General features: G+C 38.9%; 2 protein-coding genes across 8 annotated transcripts in view; one reads left to right on the top strand and one right to left on the bottom strand.

Annotated features, from left to right (window-relative positions):
* The window catches only part of KIAA0586 (KIAA0586 ortholog), a 110441-nt gene extending 108831 nt beyond the window's left edge, over nucleotides 1-1610 (bottom strand). The window contains exons 1-2 of the mRNA XM_008056687.2: nucleotides 1549-1610; nucleotides 819-1112 (exon numbers count right to left, since the gene is read on the bottom strand). Coding sequence (XP_008054878.1) covers nucleotides 819-1077 — 259 coding nt within the window. The 5' untranslated portion in view covers nucleotides 1078-1112; nucleotides 1549-1610. The remainder of the gene's footprint in view (nucleotides 1-818; nucleotides 1113-1548) is intronic.
* A 308-nt stretch (nucleotides 1611-1918) lies between these two features.
* Nucleotides 1919-14640, top strand: part of TIMM9 (translocase of inner mitochondrial membrane 9) — a 16533-nt gene continuing 3811 nt past the window's right edge. For 3 of the 7 annotated variants that reach the window (XR_002481898.1, XM_021711670.1, XM_021711669.1), the window contains exon 1: nucleotides 4495-4731. The gene's annotated coding sequence lies outside the window, so the exon portion shown is untranslated. Of the gene's footprint in view, nucleotides 2026-2243; nucleotides 2336-4494; nucleotides 4732-14640 lie in introns of those variants that run through there. The other 4 variants (XM_021711667.1, XM_021711666.1, XM_021711668.1 and 1 more) reach the window with 4 other exon arrangements.

Genomic DNA, 14640 nt, shown 5'->3' with positions numbered 1-14640 from the left:
ACTTCACATTAAGGCAGAAGTTGGACAGAATGTGCATGCAAAACAATTAAGAAAATATACTGAAATGTATCCAAATGATATATTTAAATATATCCAAATGAAGGTTTTTACAGTTGATGCCTGGGAAAATAAGGTTCGGTACTGGCAATAAAATAAGTATAAAATGTTGTAAAGTATACGGGACATTGTTGGATGTCAGCAAACTATAAGTAGCAATATGAATATGATGTAAAAGTCTTAATTTAACAACAGGCACTGCTGTACCCCCCAAAAAAGCAGCATTATAATAGCATTTTGTTGTTTTTGCTCACATATTCTTTAATTTGATCCTTACAATTACTACTGAAGTGGGTAAAGCATAAGTTATCTTTATTTTCACTGAGCTTTAAACAAGTTAAGTGAATTGGAATATGGAAGCCATGAGATAGCGGCAGTTGTGCTTTTCTACTATGAACAGAAAATAGGCCATTTCGTAAAAAGCACTACTGAGAAAAAATAAAGCACATTATACATGTGACCATTTTAAGATGTGAACAAGAACAATAAGCAAAAAAAAAAAAAAAAGGCACAATAGGAGGTGTTAGTTTCATTCATCCTATCTAGTCAAACATTCTGTAAGACCGTGCCTGGCCGTTTTCCCAGAAAATGGTCAGTTTTCAAACAATTGTACAGACTAGACTTATAACTTACATTTGGGGATTTAAACATTTAAACATTAAAAATCTCCTAAATTTTGAAACACAAAAAACGAGATGAAAATAAGGACTAAAGATTTACAAAAGTGAAAGCCGTTTGAAAAGCTATTTGGAATCACATACCACGTGACGTTCCATTCAAGCTAGTCCCGGTTCTAACGGAAAGACGTTTATTTGCAGGCAACGCTGGAGGAACACAGGGCAACTCATGTTTCAGGAAAGCCAAATTATCTCCATGATTTAGAGAAACTACCTCACCAAGTCTCCTCGCTGGCATTTTAACCTTTTTTTCCTTTTCCGGGCTAAACTCAGAACCTTTCATACTGTTGGTAGCAAAACTAGTCCCCCATTTCTGAATGGAAGAACTTTCTTCTGTGTTCATAAAACTTCAGAGTAAGATTTTCACCTCTTTGAGGACTAAAGGGGTAGAAGAAGCGAGAGGGGAAAACATAAAGAAAATGTGAAATTAAAAAGTGACTTTAAAACATGCAGTCAACTGTGTTTGGCTTTTTTTGTTTTTAAATGTCAAAATAGAACATCCACAAAAGAATCTAGATTTTCGTACTGAATCCAGGATTAGAGACGGCTATAAAGTCGTATTTACCAGTCAATCCCACTCAGTCTATTAATCCTCCAGGGTTAGTGGATCTGAAAGTGGGGATGAGAAGGGAAGGGCTGCAAGAGCAACAATGACCCCCAACAGTGCATCCGCCAACCCGGGAGCCCGTAGGGCAAAACCAGCCCATGCGGAGGCGGTACTGAGATTGGTTGAGAATAGGCAGTCAAGCAAATAAAACCGAAATGCTATTCTGTTAAAAAACAAAAAAACAAAAAACAAAAAAAAAACGCCTACATAAGAAGCTTAGTAGCTTTCTTCAGGCAGAAAGTCTTACACGCCCCTCCAGATGCAACCACCGGACACCTAGATTCATCCCTCCGCGTCTCCAGGACGCCAGGAACTCGCTCCGCCAAGGCTCCAACCAGACACCAGCTTCCGTTGCGGTGGGTCAACACCCGCTTTCCCTTAGGCCCGCCCCCTTGAGACACAACACGCATGCGCCCCAAGAAAACATCCAACCAGAAAGCTCATTGCTTCCTGGTGCTCTTCCCTCCCTCTCCGGGAGGAAACAAATTCCCGACGTAAGACTTAAAACGGGTGAATTTATGTTTTTGAAGGTAGCACATTGCCCCACAAGACCTAACACTGAATAAAACCCCAAACGCTCGACGAAGACCTGAAGAGCTCCTGACTTAACTTGTATGACTACCTGTGTTTATTAGGGACCGTTTAGAGTGTAGCTCCTGAAGACCGTTAGGGATGTGGGATTAAGTAAATTAGGCTTCCAGAGAATTTCGACAGATTCGAGGCGCCATTGGAAAGGAAATCAGGAATAGGGAGGCTGTCTAAGCAGGCAGTCACAAAATTTAATTCTTAGACGGTTTTAGAATTCACCGATGGTACCGGCTTTTTCTAGATTTCCTCGTGTTATAACGAATCGGCGATGAAGGGCTGAAGTGCTGCTTGACGTCACCGCTCCCACGTGTTCTTTCCCAGCTAGCGGCGGCGGCGCCTGCCAGGCTCAATCGCAGCGCAGCCCCCCACCCTCTTACTGATGTTGGATGCGAGAGCCGTTGCCTAAGTATGGTGTCTTTTCTCTACTCTCAGAATCGCGGGCTGGGGATGGCAGGGCTCGATCCGGAGAGCTGGCGAAGTTTCCCGGGGAGGCCGCCGCGTGTTCTGGGACTGTTAGGGGCTGCGGAGCCGGGCGGGTTCGGACCTACCTGGGGATCGTGACAGTGGGGCTAGGGCAGGAACTGGGGCCCGGAGCCACCCCCAGCCCGGATGTGAGGAACTAGGGGCATGTGAGAGAATGAGACTGTGAGGTATTACACCGTGACCTTGAGCTGCCAGGCAGAAGACCCTCCTGTAACCGAGGAATCCTTTCTGGACCGAAGACTGGGGCTCCCACCCCTTTCCTGATCTGCTAATTTTCTTGGACGCGTTACCTAGAGCTTTCCCTTTACGTCTAGTTAATCAAAGCCAAAAAATGTAGTCCGTGTAAAAGCTAAGTAACCATTTTATTTATTTTAAAACTTAGCTGTCTGCTTTCATAGAAGTCTGGACTTTAAAGGGATCTTAAGGCCCATCTTTAGAAAACCTTATAGTTAGTTTTTTGGTATCTTGATGAGTTTCTGTAATTAATGATCATTTTTTATTTTTGTTACATTTCTTTCCTTCGTTATTGGGCTCGTGGGTTGTACCTATTTGTTCACAATATGTTATATATAAATTTTATACCTGTAATCGCATTAAAAGATAGAACGACAATGTCAGAGCTACAGGACACCTTGGAGATGATTTAACTCCCTTAATTTCTAGGTGAAATTTAGTTGTGAAAGAAATAGTGATCTTTCCCCTTCGGTCTGCGAGATCTGAGCGTAGGCATTTGTTAAAATGACTTGAGGCTGGACGAGTTGACTCACACCGAGGCAGGAGGATCACTTGAGCCCAGGAATTCGAGACCAGCCTAGGCAACATAGCAAGACCGCGTCTCTACATAAAATTTTTTAAAAATTAGCCGGACGTGGTGGGGCGCACCTGTAGTACCAGCTACTGAAGAGGCTGAGGTGGGAGGATTGCCTGAGCAGAGGAGGTCAAGGCTGCAGTGAGCCATGATCTGCCTGCACTCCAGCCTGGGGGACAGAGTGAGACCCTGCCCCCCCCCCAAAAAAAAGGATAGATACATTGATCTCCCAACTAACTCCTTTAATGTCAGAGCTGGGGTTAAAACCCAAGTAGCCTTATCCCCATGTATTCAGTGCTCCTAAGCTTGTCCTTTATGCCTAAAGCCAGCCTTTCAAACAGAAAGCAGTGTACAAAAAAAGTATTTTTTGCTCTAGTTAATAAAATGAATTATGGTTATCAGTCAGTCAGACGTTACTTCCTAAACCTGCTGCAAATAACCTGAAAAGTCATGTGGTAGAGCCCTATTAAGTTATATCAAGCAAGTTACTTCAGATCAGTTTAGACATTTGACCTATTATAGACTAAAAGATATCCCTGGAACAAAGAATACAGCTCACAAGATTTTTTTCTTTCACTTCTTTTTTGTCCTTGTTAACTTTTACTGTATTTGCTTTCTCTTTCCCACTCTCTCTATATAGATACACTTTCTGCTGAACCATTTGCAAATAAGTTGCAGACATCATGAACATTAACCTAATTTCAGCATGTATCTCCTTAAGGTCATTGTGTTACATAGCTTCACTAAGATTATCATACTTAAGAAGATAATATATTCAGATTTCCCCAGTATCTCAGAAATGTATGCATTTTTACCTCAAAATGTTTTGATTTAGGATTCAACCAAGGCTTACACATTGTGTAAAAGAATACTACACAGTAATGTTGTGTACTTTATTGCATTCTGCCATGAAACACTAGTGTTGGAACCCATGTTTGGGATGCTAAGTTTAATCACTTCTCTTATGTGTTTGGCCATTTGGAAAATATTTTTGGATAGACAACAGTCATCATAGTACTTATTAGAAATATTTTATGGGTCTCAGGATAGAATGGGGAAAATACTTTGAAGTCCCAACACATTATTTAGGCCCCAGCTTCTCATTTACTACCTTTGTAAAAAGTGACCTAATATAAGTTCCTTAACATTTCTGAACCATTCCTCCCAAGATTATTAGGGAAATTATAGGATAAGTGTAATTTATATATACTACCTGGAAAAAGAAGGATAGCATGACATTTAATTTTTTTTAAAAATAGTAACATGTATGTTAAAGAACTGTAATGTCAGAATAGAGGAAACTACTTTCACTTATTAAAAAGGAAGAGGCTTTTAAAAAATGATTAGCCAACAGAAGTTTATATTTCATCAAAGACTACTGAAATTTCAAGGGGACTCATACTATAACTCCCTCGTTTTTCAGGTAAAAAAATCAGGCCTCACTTGGAGACCGTCAAGCAAAGGTTGGAAACTACTTTTCCAGAACAGAAAAAACTGATGCATCAGAAAAGGTTTGCGCTTGATGGCTGATAAGGTTTCTCTTTACTCTTAAATGGTTCTATGCTATATTTTGTTTGGCACAAAGTAACTTAGCACCGCTTAATCATTCCCAAGATCTAAGTTGGGGGTTCTAGAATTCTCTTAGCCCTTCTGTCTTCAGGTTTCAGGGATATAACCAGAAAGTACCCCTGGTGGATCTTTGCCACTACGCTAACATTTGCTGTAATGTCTGGAAACTAGGATCAAATAAAAGGTCAACCACATTGCTGCTACCTGTTCTCACCATTGGGTGGTTTGTATGGCTGTTGGGTTTAGCATAGCTTATGTTTAAATAACTGCAAAAAGAATGGTGAAAGATTTAGAAGACCTCAAACTAGCAAGTAAATCTGAAAATCATTAATTCACTTAGTTGTCGCCAGTACTTTCTAGAAACAGTTGCCTGCAATTATGTATACCATAATCTTGATATTAGTGACTATAGAGAATAGCTTTAGAGATTTAAACAGAAAGAAAACTGCTGATGTCAGCTCTTGAGTTAACTGTAGGTCTGGAAAAAAACATTTGAAAAAATAAGATATACAATTGAATGATTGTCGAGAAAAGAAAATAAATCATAATGTTAACACAGTCTGAGGAGTAGAATTATTCCATCTTTTATTTTCCAAATTCTCAAATATTATATTACTTTTATAGTATGATGAACTTTATTTCATTTAAAGAAGGAAATATATACTGCTTAAGGAATGTATATTAAAACATAATACCAAGAAAATAATTTTAAATAAAGTAAGTTCATGCCGACAACACTTGGGGTGTGCCTCATCTATGTCTTATCAAAGACTTCCCACTAACAACCATCATTTGTTACCATGAGTGTAATAAGAGGGAGGTGGGGGAGAAGGCAGCACAATGAACCAGTCCTTGAAATGTATGAAGATTTAAAGATTTCATACTTTCTGCCTCTCTGATCTCTGGTTGAAAAGTCAATGAATATTAATTTTAGCCCAAAGAAATACAAGGACAGGAATTTTTAAAAAGAGAACCAGATTTTGGCATTATGATTAGCAATCTTGTATATTTCTAAGGTGTTATAAGTAAGGACATCAGATGGCTTTTCTTTTTTGAAGTGAACTGTAGAAAGTCCAGTTTGCTGCATGTTCTCTTGAGGTGCAGTGAGTGTTCTGTACTAGTTCAGCGTTTGAAAAGGCTTGGGGTCTAGTGGATGATCTTTTGTACTTTCAGCTAGAAGCCTGTCCGTAAACCAACTTCCTTAATGATTATTTTATTATCCTTGTTTTTGTTTAAGTTCCCACAAAACAATGGTTTTATTTAATACTTTTTCCATAGAAGTTATCTTGCCAGTTCTTAGACCTTTGCAGCCTGTTTTCTGGGTGAGAATCCAAAAGAACTCTAGTTTGGAATGCTTGCTAACAATATTTACCACTCTGCATCTTGTTCTTTGGCAGGGATTAGAAAATTGTACAATATCATTTTTGTTTATTAAGCTTTTTCTTTTGAGATTAATGTAGATTCATATGTATTTCTAAGAAATAATACAGGGATCCTTTCTTTGTGCCCTTTACCCAGTTTTCCACAGTGTAACATTTTACCAAGCTATAAAGTACAACATCACATCCAGGATACTATTATTGATACAGTCAAGATGCAGCACATTTTTATTGCAAAGCTGTCTCATGTTGCCTTTTTATAGCAGCATCTACTTTCCTCCTAACCCCACTTCCTCCTCAACCCTTGCAACCATATGTTTCTCATTTCTGCAATCCTGTCATTCTAAGAATTATATAAGAATCATACAGTAACCTTTTAGGACTGGCTTTTTCACTCAGCAGAATTCTCCAGGCTTTTGCATGTATCAGTACCTCATCTTTTTTTATTGCTGAGTTGTATTACATAGTATAGATGCACCAGTTTGCTTAACCATTCTCCACTGAAGAACATCTGGGATGTTTCCAGTTTTTGACTATTATGAATTGAATTTCTGTAAACATTCACATACAGGTTTTCCTGTAAACCTAAGTTTTCATTTTTATGGGATAAAGGCCCATTTGCATGTATACAGCCTTAAGAAACTATCAAACTGTTTGCCAGAGTGCCTGTACCATTTCCTATCCTACCAAGAATATGTGAGTGATTCTGTTTTTTGGCATCCTCACCAGCATTTGGTATTGTCAATTTTTTATTTCAGCCATTCGGATAGGTGTGTAGCTTCTTTTGGTTTTAATTTGCATTCCCCTAATGACTAATCATGTTGAACATTTTTTAATGTGCTTATTAGCCATATGTATGTCCTCTTTGCTACAGTAGCTTCTCCTGACTTTTGCCCATTTTCTTTTTTTTTTTTTTTGAGTTGGAGTCTCACTGTGTCGCCCAGGCTGGAGTGCAGTGGCATGCTCACTCTATCGCAGCCATGGCAGGCTCATGGCCACTGCAGCCTCCACCTGCCGGGCTTGGGCGATCCTTCTGCCTCAGCCTTCCACGTAGCTAGAACTACAGACGCATACTACAGACGCATACTACAGACGCATACAGACACCCTGCTAATTTTTGTGATTTGTTGTAGAGACAAGGTCTCACCAAAATGCCCAGGCTGGTCTCCAACCCCCAGGCTCAGGTAATCCCAAGGTGCTGGGACTACAGGCTGAGCCACCATGCCGGCCTTGCCCATTTTCTAATTTGATTGTTTGTGGTTTTACTGAAGTCCCGGATCTATTTTGAGTTTATTTTTATATGAGGTAAGAAACTTGGTTCATAATTAAAGTTTGTGATTTATGGATATACCATTTGTTTAAAAAGGTTATCTTCATGTAATTGCTTTTATATCTTTACAAAAGATCAGTTGGGCATTTTTGTATGAATTTGTTATTGGATTCTCTTTTCTGTTCTACTGATCAATCTATCTGTTCCTCCACTGGTACCACACAGCGCTGATAACTGTAGCTATATGTCTTGAAATCAAGTAGACCTCACTTTTTCATTTTTCTTTTCTTTCTTTCTTTCTTTCTTTTTTTTAGCTGGAGTCTCACTCGGTCGCCCAGACTGGAGTGCAGTGGCCGCTCCCGGCCACCGCAGCCTCGCCGCTGGGCTCTGGCGATCCTTCTGGCTCAGCCTTCCAAGTAGCCGGAATTACAGGCACGCGCTGCCACGCCCGGCTGATTCTTTTTTTTGATTTATTGTAGAGATGAGGTCTCGCTGCCCAGGCGGGTCTCGAACCCGCGGGCTCAGGCAATCCACTCACCTCAGCCTCCCAAAGGCGGGGGATTACAGGCTGAGCCACCAAGCCCGGCTACTTATTTATTTTTAAAATGCAGGGTAGTTCAGGGTCAAGTATACAAATGGACATTATGCAGATACTCTTGTTGATGTGGTGTGCCCTCCTCTTCATTTTTCAAATTTGTTTTAGGTATTCTAGCCCCTATACTTTCCATATAAATTTTAGATATCTTGTGAATATTTACAAGAAATCTTGCTGGATCTTGTCAGGAATTGCAATCAGCCTGTATATCAATTTTGAGAAAATTGACATTCTTACTATTAATATATGAATCTTCCACTCTCTAAACATGGATGTCTATTTAGGTCTTTGATTTATTTTGTCAGTATTTTATAGTTTTCAGCATACAAAACCTGTACGTGTTTTGTTAGATTTACCTTTAAACCCTTTTATTTTTAAGTAATTGTAAATGATATTGTACTTCAAATTTCATTGTGCACATGTTCATTGCTAGTATGTAGAAGTATAATTTGTTTTTGTACATTTATCATATATCTTGCAATCTTGCTGAACTTTTTAATTCTAGGGGTTTCTTTTTAGGTTCATAAAGATTTTCAATGTTTTCTATCATGTTATCTGCAAATATGCAGTTTTATTTTCTTCTTTTACAATCTTTATTTCCATGTCCTTTTCTTGCCTCTTTAGAACTTTCAGCAGTATATTGGATAAGAGTAATGAGAGTGGACATCTTTCTTTGTTCATAATCTTATGGGAAAGTATTGATTTTCACCATCAAGTATAGTGTAGGCTATGGGTTTTGTTTTGTTTTGTTTTTTGAGTTGGAGTCTCACTCTGTCAACCAGACTGGAGTGCAGTGGCTGCTCCCGGCCACCGCAGCCTTGACCTGCTGGGGTCCGGCGATCCTTCTGCCTCAGCCTTCCAAGTAGCCGGAATTACAGGCATGCACTACCACGCCTGGCTGATTTTTTTATTTATTGTTGAGATGAGGTTTCGCTATCCGGGCGGGTTCAGGCAATCCACTCACCTCAGCCTCCCAAAGGCGCGGGATTACAGGCTGAGCCACCGAGCCCGGATGAGGTTTTTTTTAATATGTGCTGCTTATCAAATTGAACAGGTTCCCTTTTTTTCTGTATTTTTCTGAGGGTTTTTGCTATTGGTATTGCATTTTGTCAAATACTTTTTCCTGCATTAATTGATCATATGATTTTTCTTTAGTCTATCAATATGTGGACTAAACTGATTAATTTTCAAATATTAAACCAGTGTCGCATCCCTGGAATAAACCCTACTTGGTTAAAGTCTATAGATCTTTTTATATATTGCTGAATTTTATTTGCTAGTATTTTGTTAAGCATTTTATTTCTATTTCATGACGGATATTTTAATTTTCTTTTTTGTACTGTCTTTGCTTTTGATATCAGGATAAATAAGTTGTCAGATTTATGTAGAGTTGTTTGTAGCATTTCATTATCCTTTTGATGTCTGCAGAGTCTGTAATCATATATACTGTTTCATTCCTGATATTGATAATTTGTTTTCTCTTTTTTCATTGTTAGTTTTACAAGTAAGATTGTCAGTTTTATTAATCTTTTGAAAGAACCAGCTCTTTATTCCATTGATTTGGCTGTTGTTTTTCTGCTTTCATTTTTGCTGATTTCTGTTCTTTATTTCCTTCATTTGGGTTTATTTTGCTCTTATTTTTAGGTGCTTGAGGTAAGAGCTTAGATTACTGCTTTGAGACTCTTTTCCTCTTTTCTTTTTTTTTTTTTGAGTTGGAGTCTCACTCTCGCCCAGACTGAAATGCAGTGGCTGCTCCCGGCCACCGCAGCCTCGACCTGCTGGGCTCTGGTGATCCTTCCACCTCAGCCTTCCAAGTAGCTGGAACTACAGGCGCATGCTACCACACTCGGCTAACTTTTTGATTTATTGTAGAGATGAGGTCTCGCCAAGTTGCCTAGGCGGGTCTCGAACCCGCGGGCTCAGGCAATCCACTCACCTCAGCCTCCCAAAGGTGCGGGATTACAGACTGAGCCACCGAGCCTGGCTCCTCTTTTCTAATGTATGCATTTAGTGCTACAGATTTTCTTCATGGCACCAATTTAGCTGTATGACACAAATTTCGATGTGCTATATTTTCCATTTCATTCAGTGCACTCTCTCTATATATGTTATTATATTATATACTTAATAATATATATATGTATGTATATAATTCCCCTTCAGACATCTTTAACCCATGGATTACTTAAAAGTGTATTTTATCTTTCTGTTCTTGATTTCCACTTTCATTCCCTATAATCAGAAAACACTCAGTAAGATTCAGTTATTTAAAATTTATCAAGGCTAGTTTTATGACTCAAGATATGGTTTTTAATCTTGGTATATGTTCCATGGGCACTTAAAAATGTAGATTCTGTGGTGTTGGATGAAGTGTTTCATAAATGTGGATTATATCCTATTAACAGGTTGATGGTGTTGTTGACTTTTTCTATATCTGTGCTAATTTTGTCTAGCATTGTCAGTTGTTGAGAGAGAGGTGCTAAAGTCCAACTGTAATTGTGGATTTGTCTGCTTCTCCTTGTTCTGTCAGTTTCATTCTACATATCTTATAGCTGGTTTTTGGTGCATATACATTTAGGATTGCTACATCTTCTTGGTAAATTGACCTGTATGTCCATTTCTGCCTCTAGTATTTTTACTCCTGCTTTATTTTGGTTAATGTTTGCATGACACATCTTTTTCCATTATTTTGTTTTCATCTTGCCTATATTGTTAAATTTGAAGTTTCTTCTATACAGCATACACTTAGATAATATTTTTTAATCCACTCTGCCAATCTCTTTCTTTAAATTGGTGTATTTAGACCACTTACGATGTTTCATGTAATTATTCATCTATTAGGGCTTAAGTTTATTTATTTTATTTATTTGTTTATTTTTTTGAGTCAGAGTCTCACTCTGTTGCCCAGGCTGGAATGTAGTGGCAAACTTCACAGCCACCCCAGGGTCAACCTGCTGGGCTCTGACGATCCTTCCACCTCAGCCTTCCAAGTAGTCAGAACTACAGGCATGCACTACCGCACCCAGCTAATTTTTTTATATATTGTAGAGATGATGTCTCACCAAGTTGCCCAGGCTTGTCTTGAACACCTGGGCTCAGGCAATCCTATTACCTCAGCCTCCCAAAGTGCTGGGATTACAGACTTGAGCCATCGCGCCCAGCCTAAATTTATTTTCCTTTTTGTTTTTTGATTGTTCACTGTTTTTGTTTCTCTTTTCTTTTTCCTGCCTCCTATGGATTTGAATATTTTTTAGAATTCCATTTTGATTTGTTTATCGTGTTTTTGAGTATATCTCCTTATATATCTTTTTTAGTGGCTGGGCTAGGGATTACATGATATATACATTGATTATTACAGTCTGGTGGTTTCAACATATGACCAGTTTGAGTGAAATAAAGGACTTTTACCTACCTTTGCATTAATTGCCTGCATACATTTAGAAGTACACTAGATGGTTTTAGAATTTTTGCCTCAACTGACAAACATAATTTAGGAATTTCAAGAGAAGCCTACTGCTCTTATTGATATTTTGTATAATTTTGTTTTTCCTCCTTTATGTTTTAAGACTCCTTTAATCTTTTTCTTTCTGTTTAGAAATTTGAACCATTATTTTAGGTTAAGTATACTGGCAACAAATTTTCTTAGTTTTCCATCATTTGAGAATGTCTTGATTTCTCCTTCATTTTCTGAAGAACATTGTCACTAGATGCAGTTTTGGGGTTGATTGTTCTTTTTTTCTTTAGTTCTTGAAATATTGTGTGCTGTTTTCTTCTGGCCTCCGTGATTTCTGATGAGAAACTCTGTCACCCCAATTCCTGGCTGATTTTTTTAGTTATTATAGAGACGAGGTCTCGCCATGTTGCTTAGGCTGGTCTCAAACCCATGAGCTCAGGCAGTTCTCTTGCCTCTGCCTCCCAAAGTGCTGTGATTACAGGCGTGAGCCACTGCACCCAGCCTGTAATGTTTTTTGATGTAGATTTCATTGGGTTTATGCTGTTTAGGGTTCATTCAACTTCTTGAATCTGTAAGTTTATATCTTTTGCCAAATTTGGTGAGTTTTCAGCCATTATTTTTTCAAGAACTTTTACTACCCTGCTTTCTTTTTCCTCTTCTTCTAGGAGTCTGACACAAGTGTTAGCTGTTTTGTTTTAGTCCTTCAGGACTCTGGTACTGTTAATTTTTTTCATTGTATTCTTCTCTGTTATTCAGATTGAATAATTTTATTTTCTGTCTTCCAATTCACTGATTTCTCTGTCCCCTCCATATTACTCTTTATTTTATCCATTGAGTGTATGTTTTATTTAAAATTTCCATTTGATTCTTGATGTCTTCTGTTTATTTGCTGAGACCTTTCTATTTTTCATTTGTTTTATGTGTGTTCATAATTGCTCACTAAAACATTTACAGTGAGCTGTTTGAAATTATATTTTGACCTGGACATTTTTTGTATCATGTTATGATGCTCTAGATATTATTTAAAGCTCTTTTAGCTGGCTCCTGTTGACAGTGCTCCATCGGGGAAGTGCCAGGAGGGTGATACCTCATTACTGCCAAGTGGAAGTAGAAATTCATGTTCCTCACTCTGACACTGGCAATGGGACGGGGAGTTCCTAGTTACTGTTAGGTGGGTTAGGAAACTTGCTCCCCACTGGGCTTCCATTGATATCTCTTTGGCTGGGAGAGACTAGAGTGCTTCATTACTGCTCCCCTTGGCCTCCACTGACATCATAGGAGAGGGGTATGTGGCCTAATTTTCATGAGGCAGTAATACAAGTTCTGAATCTTGACTAGGCCTCCTTTGATGTCACCAGGAGGAAAGAGACATGGCTATCTAATCATTGTCAACTGATGGAAGCCAGGCTCCCTGTTTCTACTGATACTTGAGAGAGAGAGGACTTACTTCCTGGAAGGGATGAAAGTCTCCTGCTCCCTAATCAGCCTCCCCTGACACCACTCTGGTAGAAATGTTAGAGTGTCTCATCATAAGCCACTGAGTGTGGAAGACTAGGCTTTCCCTGTGGCCTTTGCTGATGTGGGTGGGGATAAGAGCCACCATTTTTTCTGAGATGTTTACTTGGAATACAATGGTTATTATCTAAAGCTTTCTGTCTTGTAGGCTGCTGCTTTCCTGGTCCTTTGGCTAAAGAGGCCAGACTTTGGGGGGGCTTTGTTTTTACTGACCCCATTGGCATTTGCAAGTTTCCAACTTCTTTAGCTTCAAGTCTGCAGGATACAACACACACACACACACACACACACACACACACACACACACACAAGAATCTACCTGTGTTGTTTCTGAGGTCCCAGAGTCTGCAGGATACCACACACACACACACACACACACACACACACACACACACACACACACACACACACACACAAGAATCTACCCGTGTTGTTTCTGAGGTCCCAGAGTCTGCAGGATACCACACACACACACACACACACACACACACACACACACACACACACACACACACAAGAATCTACCCGTGTTGTTTCTGAGGTCCCAGAGTCTACAGGATACAACACACACACACACACACACACACGAGAATCTACCTGTGTTGTTTCTGAGGTCCCAGAGTCCCTAACCAGTTTGCCTTCTTTCCACCTTTCAGAGTCTTCTTGTGTTTGTTTTATAATGCCCAGGGGTTTTAATTGTACTTATGAGAACAGTATGAAAAAGCACATCTGCTCCATCTTCCTGGAAGCACAAGTCCTAAACAACCTTATCACATGCTATACTTATAGAGCCCTCTCTTTCTTTGGCTGGTTAATGGTATTTTGTAGTGACCATAAAGATGCATCTTGCCTCAGAAGCATGACTGGTTTTATAACTAGCACAGTCACTGATAGATTCAATGCATGTTTATTGAATGAATATCTACCGATTAATTAGGATCATAACTGCTAAGTTTCCAAATTATAAATATGAAGTTGATAATTAGAAGGTGATTAAATAGGTTTGGATTTCTATGTAGTTAAGTGTTTAGAGGGTATGGAGTCAGTGTTTCATGAGTTAAATTAGCTAAAGGGAACTGTAATGTATAGTATCTTTTTAAAAAAAAAACAAAACAGGATTTATTAAGAGGATAGAAAAGCTCCCACAGTGAGAAGGGACTCAAGGAGTTGCCCAATGTATAGTATCTTACCTGAAAAATAATGATAATAGTCACAGCAATATCTGAAAAATTGTGACTTTTAATTAATTCTTGGTGTTTTACAGGAAGTTTACATATATATGACTTTTATAAAGTTGTAAAATAAAGTAGAAATAAAGCACATTCTTGTTAACTTTTAAGTGCTTATGGCACACTAGTTGTTTGAATTTTGGGCTAACTTAAAACCTCTACCGGATTGTTCTGTGTTACCACTTAGCTGTAGTTATGAAGGAATTTTAGTAGAAAATAAAAAAGGTAGTTTATATCCTGTTGCTACCAGATTCTCAAAAGTATAGACAAGTATACTTTTTTTTTTTTGAGTTGGAGTCTCACTCTGTCGCCAGACTGGAGTGCACCACTCCTGGCCACCGCAGCCTCTACCTGCTGGGCTCCGGCGATCCTTCCGCCTCAGCCTTCCAAGTAGCTGGAACGACAGGCG

The sequence above is a fragment of the Carlito syrichta genome, unplaced genomic scaffold, assembly GCF_000164805.1.
Source record: "Carlito syrichta isolate Samal-C Ts95f unplaced genomic scaffold, Tarsius_syrichta-2.0.1 Scaffold302449, whole genome shotgun sequence".
NCBI lineage: Eukaryota > Metazoa > Chordata > Mammalia > Primates > Tarsiidae > Carlito > Carlito syrichta.
This window is presented reverse-complemented; position numbering and strand designations above follow the sequence as displayed.